At 40.1% G+C, this 22,311-nt stretch overlaps 1 protein-coding gene and 7 non-coding genes across 8 annotated transcripts; 4 read left to right on the forward strand and 4 right to left on the reverse strand.

Annotated features, from left to right (window-relative positions):
• The first annotated feature begins 452 nt into the window (after positions 1–452).
• LOC130744885 (uncharacterized) lies at positions 453–2,033 on the forward strand. Its single transcript, XM_057597045.1, has one exon. It carries the CDS (start codon positions 453–455, stop codon positions 2,031–2,033), a length of 1,581 nt encoding a protein of 526 aa, XP_057453028.1.
• Positions 2,034–11,273: 9,240 nt separating this feature from the next.
• On the forward strand, positions 11,274–11,376 carry LOC130709716 (U6 spliceosomal RNA). The gene has a single exon (XR_009010189.1). It is a non-coding gene; the product is annotated as a U6 spliceosomal RNA (small nuclear RNA).
• A 1,023-nt stretch (positions 11,377–12,399) lies between these two features.
• LOC130709629 (U1 spliceosomal RNA) lies at positions 12,400–12,560 on the forward strand. The gene has a single exon (XR_009010108.1). It is a non-coding gene; the product is annotated as a U1 spliceosomal RNA (small nuclear RNA).
• A 1,275-nt stretch (positions 12,561–13,835) lies between these two features.
• Positions 13,836–14,031, reverse strand: LOC130709664 (U2 spliceosomal RNA). The gene has a single exon (XR_009010141.1). It is a non-coding gene; the product is annotated as a U2 spliceosomal RNA (small nuclear RNA).
• Positions 14,032–14,700: 669 nt separating this feature from the next.
• Positions 14,701–14,818, reverse strand: LOC130709713 (U5 spliceosomal RNA). Its single transcript, XR_009010186.1, has one exon. It is a non-coding gene; the product is annotated as a U5 spliceosomal RNA (small nuclear RNA).
• A 2,105-nt stretch (positions 14,819–16,923) lies between these two features.
• On the reverse strand, positions 16,924–17,119 carry LOC130709675 (U2 spliceosomal RNA). Its single transcript, XR_009010152.1, has one exon. It is a non-coding gene; the product is annotated as a U2 spliceosomal RNA (small nuclear RNA).
• Positions 17,120–17,972: 853 nt separating this feature from the next.
• On the reverse strand, positions 17,973–18,090 carry LOC130709706 (U5 spliceosomal RNA). The gene has a single exon (XR_009010180.1). It is a non-coding gene; the product is annotated as a U5 spliceosomal RNA (small nuclear RNA).
• Positions 18,091–21,371: 3,281 nt separating this feature from the next.
• LOC130709652 (U1 spliceosomal RNA) lies at positions 21,372–21,532 on the forward strand. The gene has a single exon (XR_009010130.1). It is a non-coding gene; the product is annotated as a U1 spliceosomal RNA (small nuclear RNA).
• Positions 21,533–22,311: the final 779 nt, after the last annotated feature.

Below are 22,311 nucleotides of genomic sequence, written 5' to 3' on the forward strand. Positions count from 1 at the left end.
ACGCCTTGTCCGCGCGTGTGTGGCACGCGCCTGGCGATCACCAGCCAGGCCGTGCCACGTGTCCCATGCTGCAGGTTTCACAAGTGTTGAAAATTTTCAACACCTCTCTCCTCCCTCCAACTTTCAACACTCACTTTCAACACCATTAAACCCCACTTTCAACATTAAACTGCCCACATTCAACACCATTGTGGGTAGTCTAAGAAAGTAGGATTAATTATGTTTTTAGTCTCTATATTTTTTTTGAATAATTATATAGGTAAAGTTTAAAAATTATCTCTCACTATAGTAAAATTTAGATATTATCCTCAATATTTGAAAAATTGCTCAGCTTTGATGCTTGCCGAACGTGATGGTCCGATCAACTTATCAAAATAATGAGTGGTGACACATCGTTAATTAAGATGAGTTGAAATTTTAGATTAAATTTTTTATTTCACTTGTATAAAACTATGGACTGTGAGATGGAGACGCAAGCCTCCAACCCCCCGGACGGCGGTGGTGGTGGTTCTCTGCACAGGGAAAAGCCCCCGGAAGGGGACGGGAAAACGCATCGTATGTCATTCAGGGACAAACTCATGGGAGGGGCGAAGGCTGATGCCCCGAAGGAAAGAGTGGATCTTTTTGAGCAGGGAAAGATGAGAATGGAATTTGTGGGGGGTGACCCGAGACTACCAAGAATTGTGGTGGATAAGTCTGTCATTGAGAACATGTGTGCTCCTTGGAAAGAGGCCCTGGTGGTGTGCCTTCTAGGCAAAAAATTGGGATACCCGGTGATGAAAGCTAAGCTGGCGTCTACCTGGAGATTATCAGGAGATTTTGAATTGTTGGATGTGGGAAATGGGTTCTTCATGGTCAAGTTTGACGTGGTGGAGGATCGTAATAAGGTGATTGGGGGAGGTCCGTGGATGATCTTTGATCATTATCTAGCGGTATCCACTTGGAGTGCGGAATTCATTTCACTAGCGGCAAAAGTGAAGAAGACTCTAGCCTGGATTCGTATCCCAGGATTGAATGTGGCTTTCTATGACGAAAGCTTCCTGATGTCTGTGGCTCAAGTGATTGGTACGCCAATTCGAGTAGATATCAACACGCTACGAGGTGAACGAGGTCGCTTTGCAAGGATCTGTGTCGAACTGGATTTATCCAAGCCGGTCTACGGGAAAATCATGATTGAGGATTATTGGTACAACATAGAATATGAGGGTCTTCACATCATCTGCACCAAATGTGGGTGCTATGGACACAGGAGCAGGGAATGCACCACTCCACCTCAATCGAAGGTGAAAGAGAAAGAGCAAGCAGAACCGCAGGTGAAGGAGAACGGGATGTCAGTTGAAGAGGGTGCTAACTCAACGCCGCCAGGCAGCGTGGCGGGCGGACACAAGGTGCAACCCGAGCCCAGAAACGACATTGAAACGGTTGCCCATGAGGTGATGGAATCTCCGACAATTGTGGCAACCAATAATGATGATTGCATGGAAGTTGCTAATTCTAAGGAGGGGGGCCCACAGAAAAAGATTTCAAATTTGAAACCACCAGAGGAAATATTTGGTGAGTGGATGGTGGTTTCAAAGAAGAAAAAGAAACTGACGAAACAGATGGCTCAAAAAGTGGAAGTCAAAACCAATAAAGACAAGGGAGTTAATGCTAATCATGGGCAGCATAAATCAAAAACCAATCATGGGGCTCTAAAATCCAAGGAGGTGAAGTCAATGCTGCCTAGTCTTCAGCCTAAGAATGTGCAAGGCTTGAAATTTGGCATTGGTAGTGGGCTCGCAACAACTTCAACAAGTGATACAAAAAAGAGAAGGGCGCGTGGAGAAGAGTGGGAGACAGCGGTGCGTGATATGAAGGCAAAGGAAATTAAAATGGGGCCCTCAAGTAGTAACAAAATTGTTTTTGGGGGTTCCAGTGAGAGTTTTGGAGAAATAGATGACTACATGGCAAGGTTAAGAAACCTCCCTGCTAATGGAAATAGGGATACTGCAGGCTCAAGCAGGCCTATGGGAATTACAATTCATGATAAGTAAACCCTATGTTTGCCTCGTTGGGGGCCAAGGGACTATGTCCCCTAATTATTGTACATATTTAATGATAGAGTTTGAAGACTTTACTATTGTTTCTTGGAACATTAGGGGTGCCATGCATGAGAATGGCAAGTTATATGTGAAAGATCTGGTGCAACATAAGAAACCAGATATCTGCATTATCGTCGAACCTCGCTGCAGTTTTGCCAGAGTTCGTCATTTTTGGAACTCTCTGAGTTTCTCTCCTATCTTCCTGGAAGAGGCAGTCGGTTTTAGAGGGGGAATCTGGGTGTTGAAAAATGACAGCACTGCTGTGTCCACTAGAGTGTTGTGTCACCACAGCCAAGCAATAACCTTCGAACTGTGGAGGGAAAGTTATTCATGGGTGTGTTCAGCGATTTATGCTTCTCCTACCCCCTGTCAGCGTGGGCTTTTGTGGGATCATTTAACGGAGGTTAGGAGCATGATAGTCCAACCGTGGCTCCTAACTGGTGATTTCAATGAAGTCCTCTTGCCTTCTGAAGTGCGAGGGGGGGGGGAGTTCTATGGAGCTAGAGCCGCTCGTTTTGCTGCTATGATGGAAGAATGTCGTTTAATAGACCTTGGCCTTGTGGGTGGTAAGTACACTTGGTTTAGGAAACATAACAACAGGCTAGTTTTATCCAAAAAATTAGACAGAGCAATTGGGGATGTGGACTGGAGGGTGGCTTTTCCAAATGCTTATGTTGAGTGCCTGAGTAGGGTCCATTCAGATCACTGTCCGTTGCTCATCTCCTGTGGCGCCAACCATCGGAACCATGGGAATTGTCCATTTAAATTCATGGCAGCTTGGGCGGAGCACCCTGAGTACCAGACAGTGGTGGAAAATGCTTGGAGGAATGATGAAGATTCTATCCAAACCAAGCTGCAAAGGGTGCGCACAGATTCACTTTCATTTAACGAGCACGTATTTGGGGACATCTATAGGAGGAAGCGTAGAGTGGAGGCGCGGTTGAGAGGTGTGCAGCGGGAACTAGGCATTAAAATCTCCTCTGATTTGGTGCAGTTTGAAGCCCAGCTGCAGAATGAATTCCTGAATATTTTGAAGCAAGAAGAAATTCTTTGGTACCAAAAAGCTAGAGATAATAGAGTTCGGCTTGGAGACCGTAATACTTCATACTTCCATGCTCAGGCAGTGCTCCGAGGGAAAAGAAAGAAAATCCATCGGTTAAAGTTGGCTTCAGGAGATTGGTGTGAGGACCCAAATGTGTTAGCTATGGAAGCACAAACTTATTTTCAAAATCTCTTTGCTGCTGACCCGAATTGGCAAGGCTCGCCGTTTCCCCATGGAGCTTTTCCTCAGCTATCAGATGCGGCTTGCTACCTTATGGGTGAATCGGTTGAGAAGGAGGAAGTGAGAAGGGCCCTAATGTCAATGAAATCTTTCACAGCTCCAGGAGTGGATGGGTTTCAACCTTTTTTCTATAAAAAGTATTGGAACCGAGTAGGGGAAGATCTTTGGAGGATGGTGAAACAAGCTTTTGACTCAGGCATAGTAAACACAGACTTGATGGAAACCTTGGTTGTGCTAATTCCTAAGGTTGATAATCCATCCACGATTCGTGAGTTCCGCCCCATAAGCTTGTGCAATGTGACGTACAAGATTATAACAAAGGTTTTGGCGAGCAGAATTAGACCTTTCCTAGACATGATCATAGGCCCAATGCAGAGTAGCTTCTTACCAGGGAGGGGTACAATGGATAATGCTTTTGTAGCTCAAGAAGTGATACACCATATGAGCAGATCTACCTCAAGGAAGGGAAGTCTGGCATTTAAAATTGACCTAGAGAAGGCCTATGACAGTGTGTCTTGGGCATTCCTTCAGGAAACCCTTGTGCTTTTCAAATTTCCGCCTAAGATAGTGGAGCTGATCATGTGCTGCATTAGCTCTTTCGAGATTTCCTTGCTGTGGAGTGGCAAGCGCCTAACCCCCTTTAAACCTGGAAGAGGTCTCCGCCAAGGTGATCCGATCTCCCCTTATTTGTTTGTGCTCGTTATGGAGAGGCTTTCGGTCAGAATTCAGGAGCTGGTAGATTCTGGAGCTTGGAAACCAGTGAGAGTCTCGAATGGCGGTCACCCGATCTCTCATCTCTTCTTTGCAGATGATGTCCTATTATTCTGCCAGGCTACTTCTGAACAGGTAAATTTGGTGGCTCAAACATTACAACAATTTTGTAACAGTTCAGGTTTGAAAATTAATCTGCAGAAATCCAAGGCTATAACTTCTAAGGGAGTCAGGCCGGGGATCCGTGATGTGATTTCTGGGATTGCTCCAATTCCGTTCGTGAGAGACCTAGGCAGATACCTAGGGTTCCCCCTCAAAAGTGGTAACATGAGAAAGATGGATGTTCAGTTCCTTCTGGAGAACGTAAAACAGAAACTGTCTTCATGGAAGTGCAGCATGCTGAATCTGGCGGGGAGAACTTGTTTGGTTAAGTCAGTGATGGCAGCGATTCCAACTTACATGATGCAAGTGTTCTGGTTACCTAGATCAATTATCATGGAGCTGAACAAAACTATGAGAAGGTTTTTGTGGTCAAAACAGAAAAATAATCGAGGATGGCACCTAATTAACTGGGATATAGTTACGGAGGAGAAGGCATATGGAGGGCTTGGAGTTAAGGATATGGATCATGCTAATGCAGCTCTCCTTGGCAAGGCAGTTTGGAACCTCATTGATAAACCGGGTAAGTTGTGGGTTCGCGTGATGAGGGAAAAATATCTCTCTAATTCATCTCTGATGCAAGTCCAGCAAGTCCAGAATGCGTCGCCAGTGTGGAAAGGGATCCTCAAAGCCCGGGACAGGCTTAAGGAGGGGTTCAACTTCAGAATGGGGACTGGAACAACATCGTTGTGGTACGCTGATTGGAGTGGGATGGGGAAAATAGCGAATCAGATTCCTTACGTGAACATCGCAGATACGCAACTTACTTTGGGAGACCTAGTTCATAATGGGAACTGGGTGTTGGACCAGGTATATACGCCCTTGCCTCCTCAAGTCTTGGCCCGGTTGCAAGGGATCACTCCTCAGGTTGTTCAGAATCGTGTTGACAGTTGGGTCTGGGAACCGGGAAGAACAGGGAAATATACAGTGAAGGAAGCCTATGCCTGGCTAAATGCGAGTCAGAGGGACAGGTCTGGGAGTCGAAACTACTCCTGGGTTTGGAAGCTAGGTGTCCCAGAGAAAATTAGACTTTTTGTTTGGAAAATCATTCATGAAGCTCTCCCCACTAATAGGCATCGTTTCAGGTGTCATATTGCAGCAAATGCAGCTTGTGGAAGCTGCTCAAGCCATAGTGAAGATGTTATTCATTGCTTGCGAGAATGCCCTCACGCAAGAGAGGTTTGGCTCAGAATTGGGGCACCTTCGTGGAGTGGTTTCTGGTGTGTTGATGCAGGGCCCTGGGTTGAAGTTATGGCGCGAGGTACCCATGAGCTGCTGTTCCTATCATGTCTATGGGGCATTTGGAAGTGGAGAAATAAAAGAATTTTTGAGGATAACCCGGGGTCAGTCCAAGAAGTCGTGAGGCGAATTTTTCAGGACTTTGAGGACTTCAAACGTTGCAGCAAGTCTGGAATGACAGTAGATAGAGGGGAGGTAGTGAACCTGAAGTGGGAGAGGCCACCACCAGGGAAATTAAAACTAAATATAGATGGGAGCTTCCGTGAACATGAAGATGTTATGGGTTCTGGAGGGGTGCTGCGGGATGAGCATGGGGCTTGGATGTGTGGCTTTGCATCTCATGTTTGTGGGGGTAATGCTTTCTTGGCAGAAACTATAGCCTTGCGGGATGGATTACGCTTGGCTTGGAGCAAGGGAATCCGAGACCTGATATGTGAGAGTGATTGCAAGGAGTTATTGGCTGCAATTGAGGACACAGATACTGCAAGGTTTGTCCTAGAGGTTCAACAGATTGTGGAGCTGCTGCAGAGGAATTGGAGTGTTTCATTACGATACATTCCGCGTCATTGCAATGGAGTTGCAGACTACTTGGCCAAGTATTTCTCTAGACCGACCCCTTTGACGATGATGGAGGAGCCATGGCCGGATTTACAAACGCTGCTCCTATATGACTTAGTGGGTGGTTTGTAGTTTCTGTTTTGTTCTGTTATTTTTCCGAAGTATCGAAAAAAAGAATTATTTAATACATTGTTGTCAATATATTTCAAGACCTTTCATATTTTTGGTACATAAAAAATGACCTTTCATTTTCAATGCAAGTTAAGAAAAAGTCTAGCGTTAAAAAATGTTAATAAAAAACCTTATGCTCAAGAATGTCTTCCCACGCAGTAAGCTTGTTTTAATTTGAGCCAGCAGATTAGAGTTTAGACAATAAGAATCGCTTAATAATAAAATTCATTGAAAAACTTGCACTCTATATTTAAGAATTCACTTTATTATGTTCAATCAAATTGATGTAAATGTCGGTTAAATACTTGATAGAGAAGTTATATTATTCATAAATTTTTTTTTTATTTTTGAAATCAACCTCATTCAATTAAGAAGAAACAAACGGCACAGAAGCCAGTACATCAGATTGGACAAACAAAAACGATAAAGAAACTAAAGCATCAGCCGCACAGTTACCTGTGCGACGGACGAACAATAAAGAAAAAACATCAAAGTTTGAAAGCAAAAAATAGCAATCCCTCACAATCTAATTCAAAAAAGAGCAACCATCATTGCGTTTCCAGGCTTCAGATAAAGGTAAGCAATCTGTTTCGAAAACAACTCGCCGAAAACCAAGGTCCCGTGCCAAAATCATCGACCACCGCATAGACAAAGCTTCTGCCACCGTTGGAGATGTGACCGGTCCATAATGCCAAACAGCTGAAGCAAGAACTTCTCCCTGCCAATCGCGAGCAATGAATCTGAAACCTCCCTGACCTTCCCGCGTAACCGAGGCGTCAAAATTAATCTTGAACAGGCCAGCCGATGGACGCAACCACCGAGAGGGGTGGTGCTGCACTTGGCGGGCTGATGGTGCCACCATAGCTGGACCCGGATGGAGCATGGAGGCCTTCCTCAGCATCTGATCTACCGTGCCCTGTACCTTGTGAAAAACCAGTTCATTACGCGTGCTCCAAACAACATAGAGAGTCTCCAGGAAGAAACCCAACGCCTCCTCATCAACCACCTGCAGAAAATCAAGCATAAACTCATGGAACTTACGCTCCTGGTGAAGACGTAATCCCAAGTTGCTCGCAAACCACATAGCTTTCACAATCGGACAGAATAAGAGTGCATGGTGCACTGATTCTTGCGCTGCATGACAACGGGGGCAGGTTGGGTCTATCTCCAAACCGCGAGCATGGAGAACTTCACGGACGGGAAGAGCACCCAAGCAAGCACGCCAACCTGTCTCACGGTATCTAGGAAGAGTTGGGGCCTTCCAAAGTTTCCTCCACGCTGCACTAGTCAAAGATGGCACAGAAGAAACCATGCCAACAACATTTTCCTCCTCCATTTGCAAGAATTGATAGCCTGTCTTTGTTGAATATAAACCATTAGGAGTCATGGGCCAAAAGAAAATGTCATGCTGGGGAAACAGAGGCAAAGGTACTGCCATAATGGAGTTTGCCGTGGGGGGGGGGGGAGCATATAAAATCAATTAATTGTTTGTTCCAAGTTAAGGATCCAAGTAGCATCAAGTCTGACACCTTTGGAATACTCAATTCCTGTGCTAAAGTCTCACTAAACACCAAAGGGGAGTTCCTTGGCACCCATTTATCTTGCCAAGCTCGAATAGTTTTACCGTCTCCTACCCTCCACATACCACCTTTCCGTAGAGCTTGTCCTGAACGGAGAACACTAGACCATGAGTAACTCGGACGACAACCCTTTTTCGCAGTAAAAATTGTGTCCCTCGGATAATAAACCGCTTTAAACACTTTTCCAAGCAAAGAGTCAGGACAATTAAGTAAGCGCCACCAATTCTTCGCCACCAAAGCCATATTAAATTTTTTGAAATCCCGGAAACCTATCCCACCACGATCCTTTGATTTGCACAATGATTTCCAACTTAACCAATGCATACCACGCTTAGTGACGTCACCACCCCAGTAAAAACGGCTAATCATCCCCTCAATATCTGAGCATATACCATCAGACAATAAAAAACATGACATAACATAGGATGGAATGGATTGAGCCACAGCCTTAACAAGAACCTCCCTACCTGCTCGTGAGAGAGACTTTTCCTTCCACCCTTTTAGCTTCTTCCAAACCCGGTCCTTGACAAAAGAGAAAAGTTGGGTTTTTGACTTACCTATGATGGTAGGAAGTCCCAGATACTTGTCATAACACTCCACTGCCTTTACATTCAATAACTGTTTAAGCTCATGGAAACGATTCTCAGGCACATTTCGGCTACAGGAGAGCATAGACTTATCAAGGTTAATGACTTGCCCAGAAGCTTGCTTATATGAGGCTAGAATAGCCTTAATTGTCAGTGCTTCTTGCGTCGTAGCACGAGCAAAGACAACACTGTCATCTACAAACAACAGGTGTGAGATTACTGGGGCAGAACGCGCAATCTTAATGCCATGCAAAGCTGAAGATAAGACAGCTTGATTAATCAAAGCAGAAAACACTTCTCCACACAAAATAAAGAGATAAGGAGAGAGAGAGGATCTCCCTGTCTTAAGCCTCTATTTGGGGAGAATGCCTCTTGAGGCGCACCATTCAGCATAATATAGAAGTTAACTGTAGTAACACATGACATGATCAAATGGACCCAGTTGGGGGGGAACCCCATTTGTTCCAAAACACTCGCAAAAAAAATGCCACTCAACTCTATCATAGGCTTTTGACATGTCTAGTTTCAGAGCCATCACGCCATTACGACCACATATTTTTTTCTTCATATAGTGAAAGCACTCGAACGCCACTAAGGCATTATCCGTAATTAGACGGCCTAGAACAAAAGCACTTTAGGATTCACAAATAATGTCAGGCAATATGAGTTTCAATCTGTTCGCCATAGTCTTAGTAATAATTTTAAAAATAACGTTACACAGACTAATCGGCCTAAACTGATTTGCATGCATGGGTTTCTTAACTTTAGGTATTAGAACAAGGAGAGTTTTGTTTATAATACCTGGTGACACCTCGCCATGAAGGACTCGCAAGCAAAAAGAAGAAACATCATCCCCAATAATATGCCAGAATTTTTGGTAAAACAAAGCGGGTAGCCCATCGCACCCCGGTGCCTTGGTTGGGTGCATCTGGGCTAGGGCTTCCTCAACATCTTCCCTTGTAAAAGGCTCGGCTAGCAGCTGTAGGTGGTGCGGTGTAACCCTACCAGCCACAAGAGACGTCACTGCGCGCAGGAATATTGGTAGGTGCACTAGACGAGAAAAGCTCCATAAAATAGTCTGCTAGTACCCTGTAAATATCCTTGTCTTCCACCATGGTGCGGCCACGTTCATCTTTTAATTCCTCAATCGAATTACGCTTACGGCGTTGTGACGCTTTGGAATGAAAGAAGTGAGTGTTTTTATCTCCATAATGTAACCAATTGGCTCTGGACCGCTGACACCAAACCACCTCCTCCTGTTCGAGGAGTACATCCAAAACATTCTCAATCTCTACTGTCTCGGCTAAAGTCTGTTCCGTTTGAGGTCGTTGTTGTAGACCCTGCAATTTTATTATTCATAAAATTTTACTTAAGCTCGAATATGATTATTTCAATGAAAAATACTTTTAATTTTTTTTTAAGAAAATACATGATTATACTCTAAAAAGTGCATATTACAAATATCTCAAATAATGAATTTTTAGGGTTAAATTATTGTCAAATGCAGCAAGCTACACTAGTCACAATTCTACACAAAAATTAGAGCGTGCATTGAGTCCCTCGAAGTTTAACACTCGTGAGACTCCGACTTGGCGATCATCTTCGTTTAATTGTGACTTGTGAGGAGTGACTTATTTAATTTTACACTTTCTTCTTATATGGAGAAAGACATAAACACTGTGTTTGGTGTTGAAGAGATAGAGAAGAGATTGAGGGGAGAGAGAAATAGGGTGGAGAAACCCAAAGCACCCTTGTTTGGTTGGTGAAGAGATGAGAGAAGAGAGAGTTTAAATGGTGGGCCCCATGCTTTTATTTGGTCTCCCCAAATTGGAGAGAAAATGAACAGTGAACGGGGAGGCCAATTTTTATAATTTTTTTTTCAAGTCTGTCATATTTAGTGGCAGTTTATAACCGCCACTATTTGCTTTCTTTGACTTTTTTGTTTTTAAAAATGCTTTTTTAATCAATAGTTAATATTTTCTCTTTCTTCCACTTCATTATTTTTTATCTCTCTCCTTTATCTCTACCATACCAAACAACATCTAAATCTACTTTATTTCTCACCTATTTCTCTCTACTCAACTTCTCTCTTCTCTATTCTCTCTTTTCTATCTCTCTCTTCTCTACCAAACAAAGCATTTGTAAAAGTAAAATTGTCTCACATATTCTTACGTAGATAGGTTAGATTATAGTAAAAACGTGTGTTTATTTTGGCAAGTGAGGGAATAGAAAAGTGAAAGAGAAGATGAGAGAAAACATTCTCGCTTATACTCATGACAACGGTGGTTGATTTGTCACTGCCGTTTTATTTACCGTTAGATCAAGCTGAACATTAGGTTCTTCAAGCTGCTATTTTTTTTTTCTTTCTATATTTGATGGAATTTAGAGTGTAAATAAGACTTTATTGTATTATTTTTATAGTGTGGAGCGTTCCTATATAAATTTTGGAGGAAAAAATGTTTTAAAATAAAATAAAAAAAGTTCAAAATTAGATGTCAAGTCCAAGGATGCACGCGACACAGTCACACAGTAGTGTAATGAAGAGGCTACAGAGGCCTATCAGCCTATGTACTCAGCTCTGTGACCATCTTCTGGAGGTGTGTGAGACTTGAAATGACTCCACACTAATCATAGTGTGTTGAAACGTTGTCGTTTTGCACTTATAACTATCTATAGTTTTGGAAAAGCAACACAATATTTTTTGGGAGAAGATGCTGTGTGTGTGTTCCTAACTTGATCTTCCTAACACACGAAGGAAGGAAAGGAGGAGTTTGGGTTTGGATGCTGATAATGTTGAGGCAGAGCAGAGCATCAGTCTTCTTGTGTTTTAAGGTCTCTGAGTCCCACATCGGTTGAACCTTCAACAATACAAGTGTTTATAATCAAATGCCGAGCATCATGGTTCGTCCCTTCGGGGACATCCGATAAAATTGGAATGATACAGAGAAGATTAGCATGGCCCCTGCGCAAGGATGACACGCACAAATCGAGAAATGGTCCGAATTTTTTTGATTTTCCTTTTCATACCCTTTCAGTTGCTGTGTTTTGAACTCTGCATTAACCAACCTTACTTTGTTCTTGTTCTTGTTCTTCTTCCTTTAAGAATGGATGGTTTAGCCTTTACATCCGTTCTGTTGTTTTCAATTGATCAATGATGCTTCTTTTGTTGAGGCTGAGCATGATTTGTGTTTCTTCAGCTTTGCTTTGTATGAGTCCCACACCTGCTGAGCTTAACAATTTCTTTCTATTTCTCATTCAAACTTGCCTTTTTTTATCTCTTTCTTCTTCACAGGGCTTAATACCTATGACACCAGAGGAGGGGATGTTGACTGCTGAAGGAATAGTTAAGGCTTTTGGATTAACAGGTGAAAATAATTTCATTGTGAATACATTGTTATTGCAAGATCACATGACCAGAAGTCCAGAATACATACATGCTTTGCAGATTACTTTTTCTCTTTAAGCAGATTGAACTATTCATGATTGACTTATTAATCTTAAGTTAAAGGGCTGGCTTGTGTCTTCTAGTCATGATGTATACGGTGTTGACAGTGGGAGGCTTAAGGTTCTTTAGGTATATATCTTTGTCCAGTACTTGTACTAAACTTATAGCTCCTAAATTTTGACAATTTTGAACTTTTATAGCTCCTTCATTTGCATCATAACTAATTGCCATTGCAATGAGTTTTAGAGGAACACAATTAGGTCACAGGAAAAAAGCTAGAATCATGGTTGAAGACCCAATTACCATTGCAAAAACATAAGATACATCAATTTCAGTTTAGCAATGGTTATAATAAGGAGGATAAGGTCGTCTAGAAGATACCAACAGGAAGATAGAATCAGGTTTTATAAGGAGTAAACAGTTTTAAGAATTGCTTGGTGTCTCAGACTGAGAGTGTGTTTTGCTTTGCTTTGCTTGCTTGCTTGATGTTTTATTATGCGTCACATTTTAGTCCCACACTGAAGAAGCATGAGAAGGGAGAGGGTAGAGTGTGGTATATAATAGAAGGTAGGTTCAACGTTACAACATACTTACCTGGACGGGGTCAATGGTTGATCATGAAGGACCATGGTCTAGGGTGGTGACTTCCATTGCACTTAGGAAGGGTGCCACTCTAAGGTCTACCCAAGTGGTGGAGCCTACGTCATAATTTGTGGTAGTGGGGGCCTGCGTTCGCGCGGCCCCCTCCAATATTAGTACTAAATTTTTTATTTTACCCTCAGGCTATATATTTTATTCAGTCCCACAATGAACAAGCATTATAATTTATGCAGAATTTCCTTAGCAACCATTTAGGTACACTATCAGATAAGATATAGATGTGAACTACAATTTTTATGCTTATGCATTGGATTTTAGAATCTTCAAGGTTCATTCCCATGATACCTTGGCTGCACCTTAATGAGGTTGTGACTGCCAATTCTCAATATCAAAGTTGGACTTGATTTGTTGGTTATCCTAAAAAGGAAAGACCATTCAAAAATTAGTGTATGCCATTTGCGTGAAAGTGCTCGATAATGTTTCAGATCTCTCTTATTTCTTTTAGTGTTCGGTGTCTGAGACTGAGTGTTTTACTTTGCTTGCCATTTTACATCTGATGTACTATAATCTAGTGTTTTTAATTGATAAATGATGCTTCTTGTTTTGAGGCTGAGCAGGATTTGTTTCTTCAGCTTTGTATGAGTCCCACATCGGCTGATCTTAACAAATTACTAGTAATCATAAACAAGTGCACAATTAATGCGGAGTTACAAAATATTGGTTTTTTTCTTCTTCTTTATTTCCCAGAATTCAAAGAAATTTCCAGTTCTTCTGTGTCATTTTGTTTTTCAATAATTTTTGGTTCAGTTTAGTATCTTAGAATCTCATTTTGGCAGAGCAATATGGAGAGAGAATGGACCTTTGGAGTAAATTTTGATGTTTGTTAGTTGTTTAATTTAAGGGAGTGTTGGTGTAATAGTTATGGTAGCAGAGGATGGGGTATTCAGTGCTGAAGGAAGAGTGTATTCCAAAATAAATGTGTTGCAGTGAAATGCCACTGAATTTGAGAAGAAAGGAGACATGTAGGGAACACAAGGGCTGAATACCATTTGTCATTGCAAAATTACATGACCAGAACACATGCTTACAGCCCAATTGGATGCCATGGTTCGTCATAAGTACCATATAGTTGGAGAAAACTGAAAAGCCATTGAATGTAGAGATCTTTTGTTCACAATTTTGGTATGGTTGAGAGATCAAGTTTAGATGGCATGGAAACATGATTTATAACCAGATCTCAACTCGCAGTATTGGAATTGTTGAAGAATATGATCTCTTTAAGCAGATTCCTTTATCTGTAAGAACATTATTTCAAAATCACTTTGGTTGGATCTTGTTAATTATATAGAATATATTTGTTTGAACACTAACATAAAGAATTAATTATTCAATTTAGAATAAAAAATGTTAAACTAAGTTTGGGACGGGTGCGCCTGGCCCTTGCAGTAGTGTAAGGCATGGGCAACGCTTGAAGATCCCAGCAGCAAGCTACTGTAATGGACCTTCCCCCTAAAAAAATTAATTTAATATCGTGTGAGTCATTGACTCACATATCAGATATTAAACTGATAAGAACAGATACTACACTTGATCTTAGCCAAAAGGCCGAGAAAGGTATGCTTCTAACAATGCCATGCCTCTGCTTTTATATCTAATGCATGTGCTTTAGTTTTGATGCACAAGCAGTGTGGGACATGAGAGGTAATGCAAATGTCATTGAGAATATAATTAACACTTTTATATTTATTTGCAGTTCCGGTTACTATATATCATGAACACTTTTACTTGGCTTCCTTCTGATGTGTGTCCTTTTCCATCCCCACAGAGACATCAAAAGAAGTTGTGGCTATGAGATCTTTAAGCAAGTATGTTTTAACGTCAGCAGTTCTTCCATCTTCTGTGTTGTCTGTATGTGACTATGAGATCTTTAAGCAAGTAGGTTTTCACTCCAGCAGTTCTTCCATCTTCTATGTTGTCTGTATGTGGCTTTAAGATCTTTAAGCAAGTTGATTGCTGTTTTTCCTTTAAGTAGATGGATCCTCAAGCATATGCTAATATCTGTCCTTAATGTGCCAAGACAATCTGATTGAGCTCGGTATTGATGAGTCTGTCTCTAACCCAAGTGTGCTCTGAGAGTGGTTCAATGGATCCCCTTATGAACTCTGGCATCATGTGATACAGAATCTCAATCTCCTTGGCAAACATTCAGGTACTTCTCAAGACTCTGCTACAAGATAATGAGGTTGTGGCTAACCTTGAAAAAGTAAAAGTTAAACTTGACTTATAGGTCACCCTTGAAAGGGAAGACCACTCAAAAATTAGCGTATGCCACTATTTGTAGAGTGCACACAGTATTCTTTAGTAAAAGGCGAAAGAATAGTTCGCTCTGTGCACACTACGTGGCTCCGTGCTTTGATCAACACAGCATCATAGCTTTTATATATATTCTCAAGCTAGGAACTGTTAGCAAGTCTTCGATGTGGGACTTAATTACAAGTAGGCATACCATGTTCAAGTCACAGCTTGTCATTCTTTTGTCTTCTAAGATAATGCCCTGATCTTTGTTAGTTATTATTCTGAGTTAAGGATTCTTAATTTTGAAGAAAAGTAAGCTGTCTAGGCATTAGGCGAGAAAAATCCTGTAACATACAATTATTTCTTTTGTTCTTAACCCTAGCTTTAGAGAAAATTAGAGTATACCAACTATTTCAGTTCTTTTGATCCACTTTTCTTCTCTTCACGCCTGATCAGTCCTTGAAAGTTAGAAAATGGTGTAAATAACCAATTGGTGAATTTGACTCCTCATCAGCAAAAAAATGTGTGAATTAAACACCTTCAACCCTCAAACTTTGACAAGATGTTAAGAGATAAAGGGCAAATTAGCTCTTATAGATATATTCAAACTGAAAACATCTTTTGAACATTTGTTTTGTTAATTCTGGGGGATCTCTCAGAGTTTGTACACCTTCTTGTGAATAGTACATAGAGAGAAATATGGAGAGAAATTCTTCGCTGATTCGATTCCGCTTAATTTTTTACTGTCCTCTATCTTTCATTGTCCTCTTATGCTGGTGCATTTATATGTGGTTGGGTGAATATTGAGTTAGTCAAACTGTTTCTCATTAAGGCTGAATGAGCTTCACAGGAACTCAATTAGGTCCCAGGATGAGGCTAGAATCATGGTTGAAGACTCAATTGTCATTGCAAAAACATGAGACATAGTAGTTACAGGTTGAAGAGTGCAAGGGGTAATTTAGATTAAATGTTGAACATGTTTACATTTGCAGCTTGCAGGATGACAAGTTTACATTTGTATCTTGTAGGCATATGTTAGTGTCTGGAAATCTAAAGCTTGTATCATCCAATGTTAAATGAAAATTCAAAGTTGCTTTTACAAATCAATGTCTGATTTCCTACTGGTATGTATCTGTAGTTGTTGAAACATTATGCTGAAACTTATTTGATTGTGGATATTTGCTACCATTACTCAAATTCTTTTTAATGGTAATGAGTGACACTTCAAAACCTTTGTTAGAAGAAGGTTGAGCCTTCTTGTGAATAGTACTTAGAGAGAAATTCTTCACTATTTTGATTCCGCTTAATTTTTTACTGTCCTCTATCTTTCATTGTCCTCTAATGCTGTTGCAGTTAGATGTGGTTGTGTTAGGACCCAGAAATCCAGAGAAAGGAAAATGAATTGAAATGGTTTTCTATTGGTTGGTACTGGAAACTGAGAAAACCTCAGATCCAATTTAGGGAATTTACAGAGAACAACAAAAAAGAAACTGAGGCATTTCGAGAATGTCGCTACTCTCCCAAGCCTAATCCCAATCAAGCCTACCCCCCTCTCTCCCAATACATGCTTATATACTCATTCTCATCTCAGCATTCTCTCTCTTTCACACTCCTAGCACCCTGAAGATACTGCCACATCAGCTTGGCAGTTATCACTAGTGGGAATCAATTTTATTCCTCCTTCTACCCTTCCTAACATATACCTTAGCAATACTAGGACTACTAATATTTGGGTTCCTATCAGGTTGGCAGAATAATGATGTTATCTGCCCAACTAAAACAGGAATTGATAGCTCTTTCTGGTTGAAGCAGAGTATTACTGAAGAAGGGAAAATATTCCTAGCAATTGGGACTTAGGACAAGGAAAGAATTTCCCTAAATGGCTTAATGAGCTTGACATGAACACAGTTAGATCCCAGGATGAGGCTAGAATTATGTTTCAAGACCCAATTGTCATTGCTTTTACATATCAATGTCTGGTTTCCTTCTAATTTTAACTCTACTCTCTCAACCAAAAGATGTGATTCAAAAAGAAATTGGTATGTTTTAGCAGTTGTAGAAACTTTATACTGAGACTTGTTTAATTCTGGATATTTGCCAATACTTCTTCTGTGTCATTTTGTTATGTTGGGTTAAGTCCTACAAGTGGGCAGAACAATATGCATTAAAGTATGGCATAATGCTTTAAGAAATCAAAATGTTAAACTAGGTTTGGGTGGGGTGCGCCAGGCCCTTGCAGTAGTGTAAGGCATGGGCGACACTTGAAGATCCCAGCAGCAAGCTACTGTAATGGACCTTCCCCCTAAAAAAATTAATTTAATATCATGTGAGTCATTGACGCACATATCAGATATTAAACTGATAAGAACAGATACTACACTTGATCTTAGCCAAAAGGCCGAGAAAGGTATGCTTCTTACATTGCCATGCCTCTGCTTTTATATCTATTGTATGTGCTTCAGTTGTCATGCACAAGCAGTGTGGGACATGAAAGGTGATACAAATTCATTGAGTATTTGCAGTTCTGGTGACTATATATCATGAACACTTTTATTACTTGGCTTCCTTCTGATGTGTGTGTCCTTTTCCATCCCCACAGAGACATCAAAAGAAGTTTTGTGGCTATGAGATCTTTAAGCAAGTAGGTTTTCACTCCAGCAGTCCTTCCATCTTCTGTGTTGTCTGTATGTGGCTATGAGATCTTTAAGCAAGTTGATTGCTGTTTTTTCTTTAAATAGATGGAATGGAACCTCATGCATGCTAATATCTGTTAACTTTCACTTCCACCCAATGTGGGTCTCCTATTTATTTTGTACTCACTTGAATTGTCAACATTACTTTCCATTTTACTCTTGTTACCTTTTCCCTCACCCTAAATCAGTTGATTGCTGTTTTTCCTTTAAATAGTTGGATCCTCATGTATGCTAATATCTGTATTGAATGTGCCAAGACAATCTGCTTGGGCTCGGTGTAGATGAGTCTATAGCCCAAGTTTGCTATGAGTGGTGCAATGGATGAATCCCCTTATGAACTCTTGTGTTGAGAGAATACAAAAGCTTCAACAAGGGTAATCCAAGCTATGTTGTTGATCTATTCAGGATACTTGAAAAGCAGGTTCAAATTGCTCCACATAATAGCACTGGCGCCATGTTATACAAAATCTCCTTGGCAAACATTCAGGTACTTCTCAAGCTTATGTGCCCATGATACCTTAGTGCTAATGACTACCCTTGAAAAAGTTAAAAAGTTAAACTTGATTTGTAGGTCACCCTAAAAAGGGAAGACCATTCAAAAATTAGCATATGCCACTAATTGTAGAGTGCACACGGTATTCTTTAGTAAAAGGCGAAAGAATAGTTCGCTATGTGCACACTACATGGCTCCGTGCTTATACCTGACACCATATTAGAGCTTTTATATAAGTTCTCATGCTATGAATTGTCAGCAACTCCTCAATGTGGGACTTTTGCATCAAAAACTCTTCAATGCGGGACTTTGGTAGTTATGTTAGTCAATCTAAAAAAAACGTTATGTAGCTGGATTCAATCAGTTATCTTATTTGCTTTTGTATTGCATAGTGTTGGGAATGTATAAGATCCTTGTTTTGCATAGCCTTGTGACTATTGTCATTTTCACAAAAATTGCAATCATCTAATACTTCTCTATTTTTCTATCTTCTTTGTATTAAGACTTCTAAATGTGTTTTTTCCCTTCAAAAGTTGATTCTAGCTTTCTTTGAAATTGTTTTCAGTTTCAGCTTACCCTATTCATATAAATGTTATATTTGTTTTATGTTATTGCTCTTCCCAAATCCTGATATGTTATCAGCCCAACAAAAAAAAATAGGAATTGGTACTTCTTTGCCATGAGGAAGAGATATTATTGCTGGTGGAAGCAGAGTATTACTGAACGAGGGAAAATATTCCTTGCAGTTAGGACCGAATGAGCTTAACAGGAACACAGTTGAATCCCAGGATGAGGCTAGAAGATCATGGTTGAAGATCCAATTGTCTTTGCAAAAAGATGAAACATAATAGTTACAGGTTAAGAGACAGTGCAAATGTTAAGGACCTTGAGTCGTCACTGACTTTTACTTTTACTAATATAATAAATGGTAATTTAAATTAAATGTTAACATGCTTACAGGCATTTGTAGCTTGTAGGGTACTGACAAGTTTACATTTGCAGCTTGTAGGGACTAATAAATAACTAAAATATCAAAATAATAAAGCATAAAACTTAAAGTAAAGGCTAAAAGGAATAAATAAAAGACTGAAAGGCCTCTCAGCCTTACAATTTCTAACTAGGTGGCTCGTAGTGTCACTATAGAACTCACTTCTTAGTTACATATACTAATATTACTTCAGCTTTCTATTCTGAGCAGTTTCAGATTCATCACCTTCACATCTTTCAGATAGCTAGTTCATTGAGGTGAACAGCTTCACCGTCATGCTTGGTAAGGCCAGCCTTTTGAGGTTGTTCAGCCACGTTCATCTCAGCAGCTGCCAGCTTCCAATATTTGTCAATTACCCGTTCTAGCTGATCATTAAGACCTACAGCCTCAAGCCACACTTCTTCAAGTTCATCCTTTGTACTGGTTTCCCAAATATCCCTGATGACATCAAGTGATTTCTTGCACCTATCCAACCACCTCAAAGTTAAATATTCCTACAACCACATACAAATAATGTAATGTGAAAATTCTATCAGCAAATACAACTCTTATCTATATAGATATAGAAATTGAAATTCTATCAGCAAATTTGAAATATGGTACAGGTGCAAGTCCTGGAAACAATCTCTTGTATAAAAAAAAACAAGGTAAGGCTGCATACAATAGACCAAGTGATATTGGATAACATGGAGGCCGGAGCAGATAGTGATATTGTAATTCTCTAACATTTCTAATTGGATAACATGGAGGAAAAGAGGGTGGGGGAAAACCATTTTCTCTCTTCACCCTTCTCCATAAGAATAGGAGGGCATTGAAAAGCAACTTTATTCAAGAGTTCAGGTAAACATCATAAAGTAGTAAACCAAACACCAACTCATTCAGGTAACACCGCATTTCTCCTATTAGAATTCGGGAAGTTCGACTCTAGCTCAAAAACTATCTAAGACGTGAGAGTTGCTCAACATGGTCTGCATAGAATGCAGGTTAAACAAGATGCCTCAGTGCAGGCATGCAAATTCACAGGCTTGGATGTCAGAATCGGGAATCATAGATTCATAGTATATAACAAACCACACAGTGCAGGTATCTAGAATCTATCATAGCATTAACGGATAGATAGAGGGAGATGTAACTCATAGTAATGCTCTGGACATATTTGTGATCAAAGGAAAATTTACCACCATGTCATAAAACCAATGTCACTTTATAGTATTGAATGTCTGAAAATGCTTATGTCAACAAGTGTTTAAATTGAGAAACTAAGCTGAAAATATGTCATAAGTAAACATAAGTCTTATTCATTATAAGCTATTAGGAACAAGTTATAGAAATAAGCTCATAATAACTTAAACATGGATGAAGTTATAGCATGAGTCAAAAGAAACTGACACAATAAACATGACGAAACGCACCACCACGGGCAACTTCCTGTGACTCAGCCCAAGCCATTAACAACCTGAAAGCCCTCCTTCGATTGCTATAATCGCTGTGCGGGTTATCAACCAACCGAACCAAGTCCTCATGAAGCTTCTGAGAAGCAACTTCAGTGTAGAATGCGTCACAGTTGTGGCCAAAGGATTCCAACAAATGAAGGGTATGACTCTGCATAACAAGGCTCGGTGAGATGGCTTAAAGGATAATCTGACTCCACATCATACACAGCTTGAATTTGTCTATATCAGTATATCATATGGTAGAACATAAGAACCTGACTGTCCTTATCATAATAATAAGGAAATCTCTCCAAATAGCATGAGAAGATATATAGGATTCTTTTATCTTGTTTATGAAGATTGCTAAACGTGCATGATTATTTATTCCCTCAAAAAAGATTCTAGATTCTTTGAAATTGTTTTCAGTTTCAGCTTATCCTTTTCGGGTGGATGTTAATAATTGTTTTGAATTGTTGCTCTTCCCAAATTTGATATGATGTTATCATCCCATAAAAATGGAGCTGCTGCCAAGGGTTAATATTGCTGAACTGTTACGCATCAACGCTGAATGAGCTTGACAGGAACACAATTAGGTTCCCGGAAGAGGCTAGAATCATGGTTGAAGACCCAATTGCCATTGCTAAAACATTAGATACATCAATTTCAGTTGAGCAATGGATCAAATAAGGAGGATAAGATTGTCCAGAAGATACCAACAGGAAGATGAAATCAGGTTTTATAAGGAGTAAACAGTTTTAAGAATTGCTTGGTGTCTGAGACTGAGAGTGTGTTTTTCTTGCTTGCTTGCTTGATGATTTATGATGCTTACCACTTAATAGTGTTTAGAAATAAGAAGAAGAAGATAATACATTGATAATAGGAAGCAATCAGCAGCATGCTTGTTACCAAATTGAAGTTGAAGTTGAGATGGAAGCATTTAGTCCTTCACTGAAGAAGCATCCTTCCTCCCTCACATTTTAGTCCCACACTGAAGAAGCATGAGAAGGGAGAGGGTAGAGTCTGCTATATAATAGAAGGTAGGTTCAACATTACAACATACTTACCTGGACGGGGTCAATGGTTGATCATGAAGGACAATGGCCTAGGGTGGTGACTTCCATTGCACTTAGGAAGGGTGCCACTTTAAGGTCTACCCAAGTGGTGGAGCCTACGTCATAATTTGTGGCAGTGGGAGCCTGCGTTCGCGCGGCCCCCTCCAATATTATTTCAAATTTTTTAATTTCCCAATTTTTCATCCCAATTAATAAAAATATTTTGGACATGTAATTTGGTCCCTGACTAAATTAGTAGATTTAGTGCCTCTCCAAAGTAAAAACGTTGAATAATGGTTTTATAGCAAGCAGAAGATGATACATAAAAGAAATAGTATGGTAGGTACTTAATCCCTTTTGTTTGTGATGATGGGTTGAGGAGTTACCTATATTTATTTTAAAATTCAATTCCTGATTTAGGCAACCAAAATTAGACAGAGTCTATAATTCAATAACACCAGAGAGTGTCCCTTCATTTAAGAATGGTTCCTGCCTTCAATACAATGCGTCAAAGTGTTCTATAATGTTTCAGATCTCCTTTTTTTATTCTTTGCACTGAACACTGTACAGCCATGATTATATATACATTTCTCATGTGGTAAGCAATGTCGCAATGTCATGTTTGTAAATGTTGAGTGTAAGCAACTGCTGATTATTTGCAAATGTTGTTTTCTTAACTTCTATAGAATTGTTTGGTGTCTGATAGTATGTTTTGCTTTTCTTGCTTTCTTGATGTTTTATTATGCTCACCACTTAAATTAGCCTTCATATCTGATGTACTATAGTCCTGTTTTTAATTGATAAATTATTATGCTTCTCATGTTGAGGCTGAGCAGGATTTGTGTTTCTTCAGCTTTGTATGAGCCCCACACTGCCTAAGCTGAACAAATTATTAGTGCTTATAAACAAGTGCTAAACACGTTTCTGTCTCTTCAGGGACATGG

The sequence above is a fragment of the Lotus japonicus genome, chromosome 3 (assembly GCF_012489685.1).
Source record: "Lotus japonicus ecotype B-129 chromosome 3, LjGifu_v1.2".
In the NCBI taxonomy this organism is placed as follows: domain Eukaryota; kingdom Viridiplantae; phylum Streptophyta; class Magnoliopsida; order Fabales; family Fabaceae; genus Lotus; species Lotus japonicus.